Raw genomic sequence first — 16,177 nt, forward strand, 5'->3', positions numbered from 1 at the left:
CAACACAACATCCTTTACATTTGAGGTGACTTTGGGTGTGTGTGACTTTTTGTCTGACTTTTTTTAGGGTGATCTAAAGACTTAACAGATTTATTAAGCTTTATAGACTAGAATAAGGGAAGCGGGTGGCGCTGTGGGTAAAACCTCAGTGCCTAGGACTTGCCGATCGTATGGTTGGCAGTTCGAATCCCCGCGGCGGGGTGAGCTCCCGTCTTTCGGTCCCAGCTCCTGCCCACCTAGTAGTTCGAAAGCACCCCTAAGTGCAAGTAGATAAATAGGTACCGCTTTATAGCGGGAAGGTAAATGGCATTTCCGTGTGCTGCACTGGTGCTGGCTCGCCAGAGCAGCTTCGTCACTCTGGCCACGTGACCCGGAAGTGTCTGCGGACAGCGCTGGCTCCCGGCCTCTAGAGTGAGATGAGCGCACAACCCTAGAGTCTGGCCCTACATGACTGGCCCGTACGGGCAGGGGTACCTATTACCTTTATAGACTAGAATGCACAATGTTAGATACATCTGATAAAGTAAGCCGTACTTGGCACACACAAATTTACATATTATACACACTTCTTAGACGTGCCGGCACTCTTTTCTCCCACCTACCCACCCACTGCAACAAAACTAATCGCAGTTGCCACCCCTCAGGAGTGTGCAATTTGTTTGCATCAGCTGTCTCTGTTCAAGGACAGTCGTGGAGAAAGGGAGAACACCACTTGGCTGACTGGTCTTCCCAGTTGCAAAATGGGCCCCAAAGCCTTGGGGCTAGCAGTGTGTGTTTTGTGTGGTAAGTCTAAAAGGTAAAGGGACCCCTGACCATTAGGTCCAGTCGTGGCCGACTCTGGGGTTGTGGCGCTCATCTCGCTTTATTGGCCGAGGGAGCCGGCATACAGCTTCCGGGTCATGTGGCCAGCATGACTAAGCCACTTCTGGCGAACCAGAGCAGCACACGGAAACGCCGTTTAGCTTCCCGCCGGAGCGGTACCTATTTATCTACTTGCACTTTGACGTGCTTTTGAACTGCTAGGTTGGCAGGAGCAGGGACCAAGCCACGGGAGCTCACCCCGTCATGGGGATTCAAACTGCCGACCTGATCTGCAAGCCCTAGGCTCTTTGGTTTAGACCACAGCGCCACCTGCGTAAGTCTGGAACTTAAGCAAATGGAGTAGCGCAATGGAAGGAATTCTGAGGTTGAACAAGCTTTTTTGTGCACCACAATCTGCCTACTACTGGTGACAATTGATAGAACGCCAAGAAAAAAAACAACCCCTTGGGAGTTAGAATTAAATAATGGTTGCTTTTTCTTCATAGTGGCAGCCACCCAATGCAACCACACGATATTTCTGGTACGAGATATTTCTGGGAGACAACTGTCTAAAAGAGGAGTTGTCTAATATTCCAAAATACTCTGAAATGTGTTCTAAGCCAGGGTCATCAATGGTGCCCTTGAGGTCTTCTGGCACCTCTATGAAGCCTCTTGAGTTACCACCTCTCACTGCCTCCTTGTCCATCAATGGTGCCGACCTTTTCCTCCCTTGAAAAGTACATAGAGCTGGAAGCAGGAAGTTGGAAGAGTGGTACTCTTTCTCTCTTCCTCTTCCAGCTCTATGTGCTTTTTGATTAATTCAGATTAATTACAGCTTTTACCCAGCTCTCTTGGGAAAATGAAGTTGGTGCACTTTTTTTTTTTTTTGGGTCCCTGTTGGGAAGGTGGTACCCACAACGCTTGCACAAAAATACAAATATGCCCACAGGCCTAAAAAACAAAACAAAAAAAATCTTGGTGAACCTAAGCCCTAGTGTAGGAAGGGCTATTAATTGAGATTTTAAAAGGAAATAAACTGCTGGTATTGTATGAAGTGAGGGTTTAAAGACAAGAGAGTGTTTAGGCAAATATACAGGACCAACATGTCTACGTCACCCTCATAAGTTGAGGGATGAATGATTCCTCCTTGTCCTATATCTGTGGATTTATAAAGGAGAATTCCAGGGAAATCCTTTTTAAAAAATTCACACGTCTAAGCAGTCATAAACACACACATGCAAATAAGGAGTATTAAGAAAGTGAACCAAGGCTACTGTTCTAATGAGGGCAGCCATTTTGTTGTATGTACAATAGACCTTTGTGTATAGAATTACACAGGAAGTGCAGTTTCTTCCCACAGCATCTTAAGAAGTATTTTTACCTTGCACTGCAGAGGTACCGCACTTTGAAGCTGCTCCAAGCAGCTTTGCACTGTTTAAAACACCGGGGGGTGGGGTGGGGTGGGGGGACAATTAACCTTGTTAAGTTCGATGGACTAAATGGCAGATTTTTGGTTCATTCTGAGGACGGCAGTTGGGAGTGGCATTGTTTTGTTTTGTTTTTGTTCTTATTATGTATTTTGTGCTTTTGTTTGTATTTTTATGCTGTGAACCACCCGGAGCTCTTTGGATGAATCACGGTATACAAATTTAATAACTTTTTGATATTTGAATGGTGAGTTGGGGGAGTCACAGCAAATCTAGCCTGGGTCAAAATCCTCTGACACCCGTACGTAAGAGTCACCTTTTCTCTGTTGGTCCCTTAACCCACTGGTTCAGCTGATGGGTGGGAGCCACTTGTGCAGAGCTTTCCAAACTCTGTGTCGTGACAATAGCATGTCGGCTGCAGTGTGTAGGTGTGTCGCGCAAACACTCCCTGCGCTCCTCCTGTGGTTTGGAAAAAAAGTTAAGTTTAACCTTCGGTTTGCTAGTGAAACTGAATTACTATGTCATGGAATGATTCCTGTCTAAAAGTGCACCACCAACATGCAAAGTTTGGAAAGCTCTGCACTTCTGGGTCACAGCCTGATCCAAGGTGGGTCCCCACAGGAGCCCTACTACCATGCAAATGTATCGGGAAAGGTTGGGAAATGGGTTCCCTAATGCATCCTTGGACTAAAAGTGGGTCCTGGGTTTGGAAACGTTTGAGACACTTGCTTTAACCAGTATGTTCTTCACAGCACAGTAAAATGATGACTCCTCCTGCTTCTGAAAGAACACCCTACATTCTCATGCACTTCTAATGGACTTCCAACCAGCAAAGCCATGGAGGTCTCTTGGGTATTCTGCAATTAGTTCCAGAAGTTGCTGGTGGGGGGAGGAATGCTTTAAAAGCATTGCACTGGAGAAGAGAGAAACAAGCAGAGCCAATATAAACATTTATTTCAAAGAGGGAAAGCTATCCTGTTCTACCCACCACTGGCTGTAATACTTGCAGAATATATATATATTTGCAGAATTCATGGAAAGAGAGACTTTAAACCCCTGCACTCAAAAATTGTTTATTATTGCCGGAACACCAATGTGGATAAGATGAGCTCTTTCCTCGGGATCAGTTGTTCCACATGATTTGTTGGATCCAGTTGACATACTTGCATACTCTGCTGTAAACCCCTGGCCGGTTGGGCTGGGCACATTTTTCCAAGCCCCAGGAGACGATCCCCTCCAGCTGCTGATTGCAGACAAGAGGCCCTCCGGAGTCGCCCTGTGAAAGGCAGCACAGTTCCTGACATTGCATTGTTGCCATCCGACCTACAGGGGGCAGTGTTGTGGCAGAGCAGGGCACTTGGCTAGAACAGTGGTATTGCTATGGCAGGCTGGCAAATGAAGTATCGCCCACCAACACCAGGGTACCCTCAGCCGGTCCCCACCTGCCTGCCATCTTACTTTGCAGCCAGTTGGGGTATGTGTGTGTGGTGGTCCTGCCAGTTATTGACTCTGGCTCCACCTACTGCTGGTCTGCCCTACAAGTCCCACTGGGCACCAGCAAACCACTGGTACTAAATATAAGCATAGTCTATGAGTGGCCAGCATGCTGCCCTGCAGATGTGAGCCCAGGTGTCTGCCCCAAAGTCCTGCCCTGGTTGGCATCATTGACAAGACATGAAAGCATGCACAGTGAATAAAATGCAGGGGAAAGCAAGCCGGATAGATAATTGCACAACAATGGATGGGAGGGAGGGAGGGGGAGAGAGAGAGAGAGAGAGAAGGATGGCGTCAGCAGGAGGGCCAGGGTGGGGGGGGGGCAATGTAAAAAGGTAAAAGGTAAAGAACCCCTGGACGGTTAAGTCCAGTCAAAGGCAACTATGGGGTTGCGGCGCTCATCTTGCTTTCAGACCGAGGGAGCCAGCGTTTGTCCACAGACAGCTTTCCGCGTTGTGTGGCCAGCAGTACTAAACTGCTTCTGGCACAACGGAACACTGTGACGGAAACCAGAGCGCATGGAAACTCCATTTACCTTCCTGCCGCAGTGGTACCTATTTATCTACTTGCACTGTTGTGCTTTCGAACTGCTAGGTTGGCAGGAGCTGGGACAGAGCAACGGGAGCTCACGCCGTCGCGGGGATTCGAACTGCCAACCTTCCGATCAGAAGCCCAAGAGGCAAAGACAAGGTATGACACAGAAGAAGGCACTGAGAATAAGAACATGCAGGAAGGGAAGGTGGGGGAAAATTCTCTTTAGCCGGTCTTTGGTAGCAATTCCATGTCTCCATCCTACCTGACAGGAGTCCACTCCACCTTCTGGTACACCAGCACAAACCATCCCATTCGTGATGCTGTTAGGATAAGAAGCTGAACATCTCTCTGAGCTGATAATCCTGACGTTTCCACATTGCAGGATGTTTGGGAAAGTGGCTGTAAAAAAGACAACACCACCCGCTCCCCATTTAATAGCTGCTCAATGTCCAAATTATCCGCAACGCTTAATGGCAGAGTAATTTTCTGATTGTGCATGAAGGGTGCCTGTGGACCGTCACTATTTGCAGCACTGGTTCAAGCGCATGCCCGAAATTTAGGTCCGTGTGGTTAAAGTGGATTGAAGCTTTCTGTCGCTTTAGCACACACAAATCCGCTTATCTTTAAAAAGCTGTGCTTTTTGCAGTTAGGAAAGTGACGGGCAATGTACTGAAAAGTATGGGATGGGTGGATGGTTAATGGGAAGACGTGTAAACACCTGGCCAGCAAATTGGGATGAATGCTTGTGGATGCATAACCCACCCTGTAAACAAACCAGAACGAATTCTCAAGAATGAGGAGATCTTACCAATCGGAAAACACTATGCAAGCAAATTGGGATGTATAAGCAGATGGTCTGGAGGAGCTCTAAGGGGTCACCAACCTTTACAGGCCTATGGAACGGGAGAATCTGCCATGGGGCACCCCATATACTACACGCATGCACATAACACCCCTTCTCTTCTTCCTGCCAGTAATTAGGCTGGAGAAAAGTGTATGTGGTTTTGTGTGGTTAATGAAGGGCCATCTTCCTGCAAAATGAATCTTCTCTCTCCAGCTGCATTTTCCAGGACCTCCAACACACATACACCACAATTAGGTTTGGGGCCTCTTTCAAAATTAATTTCAGCTGGGAGTCGGGCTCCTGGGCAAGATTCAGCTAATGAGTCCCACCAGTCGAAGCCCACACAAGGAAGACCACTTGCTCAATGGGTCCCCCCCACCCCACTCCTATGTGCCCCTGGAAATTGGCTCTAGGTTTTTTTTTGGGGGGGGGAGAACCCACAGAACAGGATGTAGAGGGAGGGGAGATTGTTCCATGAGATGCTTGCAATGATTGAATGATCAGCATAGTGCAACATTTAATCCCCCCACACACACTTTGTGCACCAGGGAAGGCCTCTGCACTTGCAGGTGTGCCTGTGAGCAGTGCATTGGCAGCCTGTGCATTAAGGCAGGGCTGAGGAACCTTTGTCGCTCCAGATGTTGCTGGATCCCAGTTCCCATCAGCTAGGGTTGCCATATTTTGAAGAGCAAAAAAGAAGACGACTATGACGACTCTCATTTTAAATACCCCTACTATATGTAGGCTGTAGAAGCTGTGATATGTTGCCGAGGGGAGCAGGAGAAGAGAAGAGGAAAGCACCAATTATGTGTCTTATTATGTCTCATCCAGAAAGTATAGTCAGACATATTTTGGAAAATTTAAAGAATCTACCTGGACAGAAATTTTACCCCTGAAAAAGAGGACATGTCCTAGAAAAAGAGGACACATGGCAACTTTACATTAGCCCAGCACAGCCAATGGTTAGGGATGATGGGGAGCTGTAGTCCAGCTACATCTGGTAGCCCAGTGGTTCCCCAGCTTTGCAATGAAGGTGAGCAAAAAGAGTTGGTTCTTTTGCGCCCGTGCGTGTACCTTGTGGCGTAGTGAGGGTGCCCCAGCCAGAAACAAGGCACTCCGTCCCAGGGGCAGAGCAACCTCTGGGTAACTCCAGAGGATGTAGATTCTGTGTAAAGGGGACCGGCCTCTCCAGCTTCAGCATCATGACGTCATTGTTGAGGGTACGGGGGTCAAAACGCGGGTGGCGGAAGTACCTGACCACCCTCCGGGTCTGCTCCCCTTCTTCCCGGACCGCCAGGTTGTGTTTCCCCAGCCGCACAATTATTTTGCTAGGCAACAAGGAGAGAAGAAAAGCTGGTTTGTACAGAGAGCACAACTGCACATGCTGTCCCTGGCTCCCAACCAGAGTATGCCATCAGTAAATCATTCAACGCATTGCTCTCCCCGCTTTTCTGCTCGCAGCATAAAGCTCCCCGAGTAGGTACACAATAGGATCAATATGTTTTAAAGTGCGTTGTGGGGGGGAAATGGGATAGAGTGTAGTCCATGCAATGTCTGATGCATCCCTTACAGCTCTGTGATTCTTGATTTTAAGATTGAATAGTCTTAACAGAGCCAGCACGGCTGCTAGAGATTATGGCTGTGCACGAACCGTACATTTAAAGCACATTAATCCGCCCTAAATAATTTTGGGAACTATAGGTTACCCCTTGCAGAGCTACAACTGCCAACACCCTTAACAAACTGCAGTTCCCAGGATTTGTGGGAAGGGGGAGTTCTTTAAAGGTGCTTTAAATATATGGCATGTGTACCTTGATGGGCTCTTGTGGAAGGAGAAAGCCTTTTCCGGAAATGGATTTTGTTTCCACGTATGGTCACCAAGGTGTGTGGATGTGAAGCAACAATAACCTGGCAGTCTTGTCCTGGAACTGGGCTAGAAGGAGACTAAGAAGCCAGATTTGCTTTCTGCGAGAACCCAGTGCTCTCCCCCAATACCTAAAATGGGAGCAGGATCTGATGGGGTGCTAATGCTGGGAACCTTCCATCTTGCACCCATCCTTCATATATGTGTAAATAACCCTTATTAATGCCACCCACCTCCAGTGACCTTCCTTCCAAGGAAACCAAACCCAGAGATTTATTACTGTTCAGAGACGGAGGTTGTATGTAACAATTAAAAATAAAATAAAATTGCAAAGATTAAATGAAAAGCAGAAGTTTGAAACACTGCAAGCCAGGTTGCACAACAATTGAGCATGAAAAGCCTGTTGGTAAGAAGATTTTAAATGATGGCAAGAATGGATCTCTGTTGGCAGGGTATTTCAGAATTATGGTGCCACCACTGAAGAGGCCCCGTGTTTCATGCTCACTCTCCAGGTGGCTCAGGATGATGGCAGGGACCAAGACTCTTTGCTGCCTGACACAAAGGACAAAGAGGCACCCACAGACTCCAGTCCACCTACAGAAGTGGAAGGATTGCCATTCAAATCTAGTGCCAGGACAGTGTCTTCCATTGCACCTAGTTGCAGTATGTAAGGCGGGAGCTGCCACTGCATAACGGCGCAACTGAGTGCACCTGAGGGCACCATGTTTGCTTAGGAAATGCAGCCTTTCCCACATCTCACAACTGCTCAGTGCTCCAAGCATCTGCTGCCTAAGGCAGCTGTCTTGCTCTGCCTAACAGCAGGGCTGGTCCTAACCTCTGAGGCTGTTCGTAAAGCCAAGGCAGACTGATACAGGAGATAGTTCGCTACAGTGTAAGAATGCAGGTGGAATTTCCAATGTGCATTGCAGCCAATGCAAATTTGACAGCTTCACCCACAAAAATTAGATCTGCGCCTGCAAAGCAACTGTGGCTTTATTTCCAGTTCAAAACTGGCTTTGAGAGACTTCTTTTTCACCAGTGAAAATTGCAGAAAGAGGGAAAGAAAAGTCACCACCCTAAATCCTGAAGCCAAATCATAAAGTATAGGAACTTTTAAAAATTGCTGCTTTTGAACATCTCTGTGGGAAAATGGTTTCTTTCTGAAAATCACTCAAATATGTAGCAAACTGCAGTGCAGAATGTCTCTATGAAATATTCCAAACCCGATGGATCGCAAGCCTTTTGATAATAATGTAACGATTTGCCATGTAAAAATCACTCCACCAGATGGCACTGTTCGTCTGTGTATAATACAACCCTCTGCCTGACCTATTTCCAAAAGCTTTGCATTTGCTCTCAGCAATGTCTTTTTCATCACATGGTTGATTCAGCAGGATTTGAATGGTAAGAAGCCTTGCGGCAGGGATGGGGAACCTGCGGCCTTCCAGATGTTGCTGGACCACAACTCCCTCATCCCTGACCACTGACCAGGTCAGCAGCATTATTTCCTTCCTTCCTTCCTTCCTTCCTTCCTTCCTTCCTTCCTTCCTTCCTTCCTTCCTTCCTTCCTTCCTTTTGCAAATTGCTGCATAAAGGTGGAGGACTGAATTTAAGATGGGGGGGGGGGGGGGAGAAACAGAAAGAACTGAAACGGACAGAGCCACCCATCCCTATCTGACAGCCCTTGAAATTGAGGGCTTTCCTCTTATCAAGCTGAGCACATGGCTGTCCTTTCCTCTTCTCACTTTGAGTGGGATTAAAGCTCGGTGACAGAGCACATACTACTTGTCATACAGGAGATCTAGGTTCAATCCCCCAGCATCTTCCATTAAAGAGATTTCAGGGTTGTGGCAAGGCAGGGTAAGACATCTGCCCTGAGTCCCTGGAGATCTGCACCCAGTGGCATCGCAATGGGGGCGCGGTGGGGGGGCGGTGTGCCCCGGGTGCCATGACTGGGAGGGTGACAAGAAGGCACCCAGCGAGGGCTCACGGCAGCGCAAGCAGCCATTGCGCCGCCGCAGCTGCATGTGGAGGATCCTCCGTTCGCAGCTGCAGCCGTGAGCAGAGGGTCCCGGCACCGGCGGCAAACCGCTATGTACAGCGTATGTGCAGCGTCACACGCAGGCACTGTATGTAATAACAGCGCACATGCGCTGTACATAACGGTTTGCTGCTGGCGCCGCTCAAGCGGTGGGATCCCTCTATTTGCGGCTGTAGCGGCAATGGAGGGATCCCGGCACTGTCCGTACGGCTCTGGAGTGGTGCCGCTGGCAAACTGCTATGTACAGCGCATGTGCGGCGTTGCTACGTATGATGCATGCATCGTATGTAGCGACGCCGCACATGCGCCCTATGTAGCGATGCCCTGCCCCGGGTGTCACGACGCCTTCATTTGCCCCTGTCTGCTCCCAGTCATCTGGGCAGGTCTAGATGGGCCAGTTGGACTCAGTAGAAGACTATTTCTGGTGCATGGTCAGACTCACCCACCATAGCAGTGCGCAGCAGTGACTACCCAGGAGTCAGCAATCAAAGTCCCCCCACAGGTGTATGTGCCAGTTAGGTATGCTTGCCAGGGCTGAGAATGGGGGAGGCAGGGATAGCCTCCAATGATCCTTCCCTCGTCATCTTGGGTGCACACTGCAAAAACACATCAACATTATTATTGCATTATATCCTACTTTTCCTCCAAGCAGCTCCAAGGGGCATACATGGTTCTCTGCATCTCTGTATTCTCTGCACGACAACAACAACAACAACCCTGCGAGGTAGGTTAGGTTGAGAGTTGTCTTGCCCAAGCTCACCTAGTGAGCTTCTGGGCTGAGTGGGGATTTGAAGCCTGATCTCCCATGTCCTAGGCCCAACGCCCTAACCACTATGTGACACTGTCCCTCTATTCCAATCAGCAAATTATTTAAAGTAGGGTTGGAGACTCTGAGGAACAGGGAGGGAACAATCAGGCTTCAGGCCCTACCTTCTTTTTAGCCATTTTTATGGAATCTTTACTGGATCAGGTGGTTCCAGCATGCTTTTTGCTGTAGGGCAGGCATGTCCAACAGGTAGATTGTGATCTACCAGTAGATCAGTGGACATTCGTGGTAGATCACTGGCAGATCAGTGGCTCCCCCCAAAGAACCTCAACAACTTTGGCTTCCCTAAAAAAAGCTCAAGATCTTTGACCTGAACCCCACAAAATGGGGTCGATCACTGCAAGTTTTTAACTTTGTGAGTAGATTGCAGTCTCTTGGGAGTTGGCTACCCCTGCTGTAGGGGATAGAGAGAGAAAAAGCTGGAGAAAAGATGGGACTCAGATGTACATTAGTCAAAGTGTGTTATAACACTTTGACACCAGATGGCACTGCAGAGCTGAAATCACAACTCAATGATATTTTCAACTGTGAGCTTTACAACTGCTTTTCTGCAGAGCATTTTCAGAACTTAGATAGGTATATATCTAGCCAGGGTTTTGCTCCTCAGTCCTTACACCTCGCGGAGAGAAGGGGGACTCCTTATCTGCTCCAGTCCATCACTTCCTGCTGGAATTTCTTGTCTGGGTATTTTAAAAAGCTGGAAAAGTGAGCATGGTGCTCCTTTTAAACTGACAAAAGAAATATTGGCCCCACCTGCACTACACATTTAAAATAATAATCATGGGAACTGTAGTTTGTTAATGATGCTGAGAGTTGCTAGTATGCCCCTACCCCCCGCACAGAGCTATAGGTCTCAGAGTCCCCTGGGAAGAGGGATTGAATGTTAAACCCAGCCAGATGGGTGGGGTACAAATAAAATCATCATCATCATCATCATTGACCACTCTAGAAATTGTAGCTTCGGGCAGAGAACAGGGTGAGGAACCTGTAACCCTCCAGATGTTGCTGGGCCACAATCCCATCATAGAATCGTAGAGTTGGAAGGGACCCCAGAGGTCATCTAGTCCAACCCCCTGAAATGCAGGAATCTCAGCTCAAGCATCCATGACAGATGGCCATCCAATCTCTGCTTAGAAACTTCCATCATTCCTGATCACTGGCCAAGCTGTCTGGGGCTGATGGGAGCTGGAGTCCAGCACCCTCTCGAGGCCACTGGTTCCACCCCACCCCTCGCTGTGCCTGCACTTTGCACTTACCAGCAGAGACAAGGAGCAATGCAATGGCCAGCTGCCTCACGCCTGCCATTGTCACAAGCAGAGTGGAGAGTGGCTGGAGACCTTTCGAGGATCCGTCCTGCAGAGGGAGGAGAGCCAAACATTTGTTATCCAGAATTATCAGGAGACTCACTTGACTTGCATTGGACTGGATAGCTCAGGTGGCTCCTGACATTTTGCCGCCTTTTCCTTTTTTTCTTTTTAAATTTATTGCTCAATTTCCACATAACAAATTATCAAACCATATAATCACCTACATAATATTTCTCTCCCCCCCCCCCCGGGGACTTCCATCAGGTCCTCTCCCTGATTTCGCTGCACATATTTTCTCTGCATATTATAAAATTGTATATATCCTTACATATCTGTCCATCATGTTATCAACAATAAATTTGTGTATGTTTATTCAAAACCTGCCAAGGAGTCCAGCTCATTTTGTTGTATTTTTAAATAATTTGTGAAAAGTTCCCATTCCTCCCTGAAGTCACAGTTGTCCTTGTCTCGCAGTTTGTATGTCAATTTAGCCAGTTCTGCATAGTTCATCAATTTCTCTTGCCACTGTTCTTTTGTCGGGGTTTCCTCATTCTTCCATCCTTGCGCTATCAAGACTCTTGCCGCTGTTGTAGCATACATAAAGAGGTTCCTTATTTTCCTTGGCAGGTCTTGTCCTGCAATCCCTAACAACAGACATTTTGCCTTCTTGAGCCACAGCTGCATCCTTTGCATGGTCTAAGGCAGCGGTTCTCAAAGGGTGTGGCAGGGGAGGACACCAAGTGTGGCAGGAAGATCAAGGACAATCAAATAAACATTTGAACATTTCAGTGTGGCACATTATCATATCAGAATAATTGTTTCTGGATGTCCTGTGATCATGTTATAAAGTAGTTGTGCTCTGTGTTACAATTCAAACATTCCTAAGAGTCTTCCCCCCCCCCCAAAAAAACCTCACCCATAAAAACTTTGGCATAGCTTGGGCACCAAGTCAAGGGAGGGCTTTGAAAACTGGCCGTAGAGAGCACTGCTTGTGGTAGCTTTGTGGGAGTTCCTAAGGCGGCAGTTCCTAAGACCGGGAGGTGCCGTGACTCAGTGGAAAAGCATGCAGGAAGGGCTGAAGCTCAGAGGCAGAGCAGATGTGTTGCCAAATTTGCTCTCCATCCTGCTCCTGCACACCTTGAAACAGCATCCTGATGTGCAGAAGCTGAGCAAGAGATTTTTTTCCCCTGGCACAATGATATGCGGGGGGAGAGCTGTAGCTCAGTGCTAGAGAACCAACTTTGCGTTCAGAAAGTCCCAGGTTCAGTTCCCAGCATCTCTAGTTAGGGATTCCTTGCCTGAATCCCTGGAATAACACTGCCAATCCGTGTCATCTCTCTCTCTTTCTCTCTTCCTCTCCCTCATATGTTTTTAATGAAAGGTTTTCCATAAGTAACAAAGGTACAGTACATTCATTGTCTCTGTTTCAAATTGTAGAGTCCTTCATACAAGCCAATTGCAGTCAGTTTGAAACATTTTTGTTGTTGTAGGTAATACAGTGGTACCTCGGGTTACAGATGCTTCAGGTTACAGACTCCGCTAACTCAGAAATAGTACCTCTGGTTAAGAACTTTGCTTCAGGATAAGAACAGAATCGGGGTCCGGCAGCGCGGTGGCAGCAGGAGGCCCCATTAGCTAAAGTGGTGCTTCAGGTTAAGAACAGTTTCAGATTAAGAACGGACCTCTTAAGATCAAATTAAGTTCTTAACCTGAGGCACCACTGTATGAGGTTGAGGGGGAAAGAGAGGTGGGGAGAGAAGGAGAGAGAGAGACAGGAGAAAATGGAGAAATGAAAAACAGGCACAGAAAAAGTGGGGTGAGGGAGACATTCAAGTTTCATTCTTGACATAGTATATAAGTGGATCTTTTTAAAAAATTAGTGTTGTGTGGATAGGTGTCTTATTTTTGCTGGCGGAGCAAGAGACCAAAAGGCCCAAGGCATGGTTGGTTGCAGTGTGCTTTGTCCGTGTTTGGGGTGGGTGGGGGGCACTGCTGGGTTAAGTCCGCCATATTGATTTGTATGTTGTCGGTTGTGAGGGATTGGTTATTGTCTTGTTGGCCTGTGTATGTGACAAAGGGGAGCTACCCAAGGGTCAAGGGGTCCGTCTTTGTTTGTCCCCTTGATAGTTTCAATTTGTTGGTTAGTTTTTCTAGTAGAGCAGTTTGGTACCAGTGGTCCATGTTTGCTCCAAAGAGGTCCCTCCAGCGTCTGGTTATGACACTCCTAGCTGCTGAGAGTCAGTGACTTATAAGCTCTTATGTGTGTAGCATGTGTCTTGGAAGATATTTAGTAGGGCCAGTTCTGGAGCTACTTCTGTTAACTGCGGGCTAAACGGATCAAGGATATGACTCAGAATAAAGCACTTTCCAAGGTCAGCGAACGATCTCAGATAACAGGACCAGGTAAGACACTTCAAGGGTCTTGAAGAGCTGCTGCTATCAGTCAAAGCAGTCCCTGCTGCAAGAGGTGAACCAACATGGAAACATGGTGTCAGGGAACTGCAGGCAGCGAGGGAGAAAAGAATTAGAGGATACAGGGAACGATCTCCACTACTCAGTACTGAGTCCTCCTCAGAAGACAGAGAAGAGGATAGTGAGTCTGGGGAGGAAGGGGTGCTTCAGAGAGAGGGGGATCCACGTCACAGGGGAAAATGGAAGGGGCTGAGCCGTTGGCTCTGTTAGTCTCGAGGGAGAGGGAAAAGAGAAAGCAGTTAGAGCAACGCGTCATGAGAGACGGGTCACTTTGTTTATTCTGCATGTAATCTTGTCAGAAGGAAATAAAGAAAGGAATTTATGGCTGGCTGCCAGGAGTGTTTCTCTGCTAAGTGCAGCAACGCATGCAGCTGGCTAGCTGACACATGGAGACTTAGGAAACTGCCTTATAGTGAGTCCATCTAGCTCAGTAATATCTACATTGGCTAGCAGTTCTCCAGGGTTTCAGGCAATGAGCTTTGGTGGGCTTTTCTGGAAGCAGTGGCAGCAGTTCAGGCGCCATGACACAGAGTGTCACTAGGCTTAGTGGTGCTGTGAGAAACTAAAAGGGGGACTACATCCAGGCACTGCACAAAATGCTGGTTTGGGGATACCGTGCCCCCCGGCAACTGCCCAAAGATTAAGATTTTTCTGCATTGCCAAAAAAAGGAGGGCATGCACTAGGGATTGAAATAAGACACCAATTTGCATAAAATGTCCTGATGCCAATTTAGCAAGGTTTACTATAAAGGATCAAGGGCAGCGTTTCCCAGACTTGGGTCTCCAGCTGTATTTGGACTATAGTTCCCATAACCCCTGACTACATGTACTCCTAGCTAGGGCTAATGGGAGTTGTAGTCCAACAACTGGAGACCTAAGTTTGGGAAACACTGATCTAAGGTATTCATGTCCATTATTTTTAAGGAAACTACTTTTGAATAGGATTAACATTGGCGATAACCCATTGTTATAAAGACTGACCAGGGGGAGTTGCCTGCCTGCTCAGTCTGTTGCCCAGGTGCTTTTAACTGTTGGTGGCAAGCTTCAAGGTTCTTCCTTCTTATGGGTCACTATCTTTAAATTGGACTTGGACCAAACAGACTTTCAAATTGAGGATTGTCTAAAAATAGGGGGACTGCCATTTAACAAATGAAGGCATCTGGAACATAAGAGGTGAATGGATCTGGAAATTTTAAAGTACCACTTTAGCTAATGGGGCCTCCCGCTGTCGCCGCGCGGCCATGCAATTTCTGTTCTCAACCTGAAGCAAAGTTCTTAACCCGAGGTACTATTTCTGGGTTAGCGGGGTCTGTAACCTGAAGCGTCTGTAACCTGAAGTGTCTGCAACCCAAGGTACCACTGTATTATTATCCACCAAGAAAAATGTCAGCATTTTAGTGGGAATTACTCCACATAAAGCACGTTTTTGCAAGCACCCCCCCCCAATATACCATATTTTTTGCTCTATAAGACTCACTTTTTCCCTCCTAAAAAGTAAGGGGAAATGTGTGTGCGTCTTATGGAGTGAATGCAGGCTGTGCAGCTATCCCAGAAGCCAGAACAGCAAGAGGGATCACTGCTTTCACTGTGCAGCGATCCCTCTTGCTGTTCTGGCTTCTGAGATGCAGAATATTTTTTTTCTTGTTTTCCTCCTCCAAAAACTAAGTGCGTCTTGTGGTCTGGTGCGTCTTATAGAACGAAAAATACGGTAATTCATTAGCACGTGCAATTGTACACACGTTCTTTGGTTGCAGAGCCATGACGCAGAATTTGGAGAAGCACAAATTTCAAAGGTTTTGGTTTTCCTATTGCTTCTGGAAGTTCAAATTAGGTTGCTTCTCACTGAAAGGCAAACAAAGCTTAATTTCTCCCCTATCCCTAGTAACACCTTCCCTTGCGCTTACCAGCTTAAAAGCAGAATCCCCGGGATGCAACCCTCTGTAGGCAGGACCTCCCAGCAGCTTGTCTCCTTGCCGATGGCCAAGCTCCTATAGCCTCTGACTCACAACTGGCCTTTCCCTATGCCACATGCTTTTAACCTGCCCTGGGCCCCGCAGCAGGTGCCCTTAGGTGGCAGGTGGCATTTACTGGCTGGGGGGATGCCTCCTGATCTGTCATTATCATTTGTGCCATCTCTCAGGCTGGCACCTTCCCATCCCAGTTGGAAATGAAATAGCCTCATGGGCAGATGCACCCAATAGCAGAGGAATGGGCTGGTGTGCAGGATTCTTGGCACACCGCGGCCCTCTAGCATCACTAAGCACACTACCGTATAATTGACACTTATTTTCCTGTGCATCATCGCTGTGCGGAATTGCCTCTGCGTGCTCTAATTTAAGATTGAAATGGTCCAGCCATTAAGCCTACAGGGAACCTATGGAACAGCAGCATTCTCGAGACATCAGTCGACTCATCATGACTCAGCAGACGCCACGTTAAACGTGCGATTTGGCTCTTTAATAAGGATGCGAGCAATTGGAGCAGTCTATAAATAATTTTAAAGTCGTTAAATAATTTTAAAGTCAGCAGAAGCAATGGGTCAAAATCAGAGGTAATAAAGCTGCAAT

General features: G+C 47.5%; 1 protein-coding gene across 1 annotated transcript; it reads right to left on the bottom strand.

Annotated features, from left to right (window-relative positions):
* Positions 1-3,287: 3,287 nt before the first annotated feature.
* LOC307221653 (trypsin-like) lies at positions 3,288-15,554 on the bottom strand. The gene is made up of 6 exons (XM_079986379.1): positions 15,515-15,554; positions 11,088-11,184; positions 9,448-9,601; positions 6,175-6,428; positions 4,519-4,655; positions 3,288-3,504 (listed from the first exon to the last, which is right to left on the bottom strand). The coding sequence occupies exons 2-6, from the start codon at positions 11,134-11,136 to the stop codon at positions 3,352-3,354; spliced, it is 747 nt and encodes a 248-aa protein (XP_079842505.1). The 5' UTR covers positions 11,137-11,184; positions 15,515-15,554; the 3' UTR covers positions 3,288-3,351.
* Positions 15,555-16,177: the final 623 nt, after the last annotated feature.

This window comes from Podarcis cretensis, assembly GCF_951804945.1.
Source record: "Podarcis cretensis genome assembly, chromosome: 8".
Taxonomy (NCBI): domain Eukaryota; kingdom Metazoa; phylum Chordata; class Lepidosauria; order Squamata; family Lacertidae; genus Podarcis; species Podarcis cretensis.

Excerpts from the sequence above, each read along its gene's own strand:
- LOC307221653 (XM_079986379.1), bottom strand. The coding sequence starts at position 11,136 with ATGGCAGGCGTGAGGCAGCTGGCCATTGCATTGCTCCTTGTCTCTGCT. Across the intron at positions 9,602-11,087 it reads ATTGCTCCTTGTCTCTGCTG|TGTGCACCCAAGATGACGAG; the intron begins GTAAGTGCAAAG and ends GTGTTTTTGCAG. Across the intron at positions 3,505-4,518 it reads GTGGAGTGGACTCCTGTCAG|GGCGACTCCGGAGGGCCTCT; the intron begins GTAGGATGGAGA and ends TGCCTTTCACAG.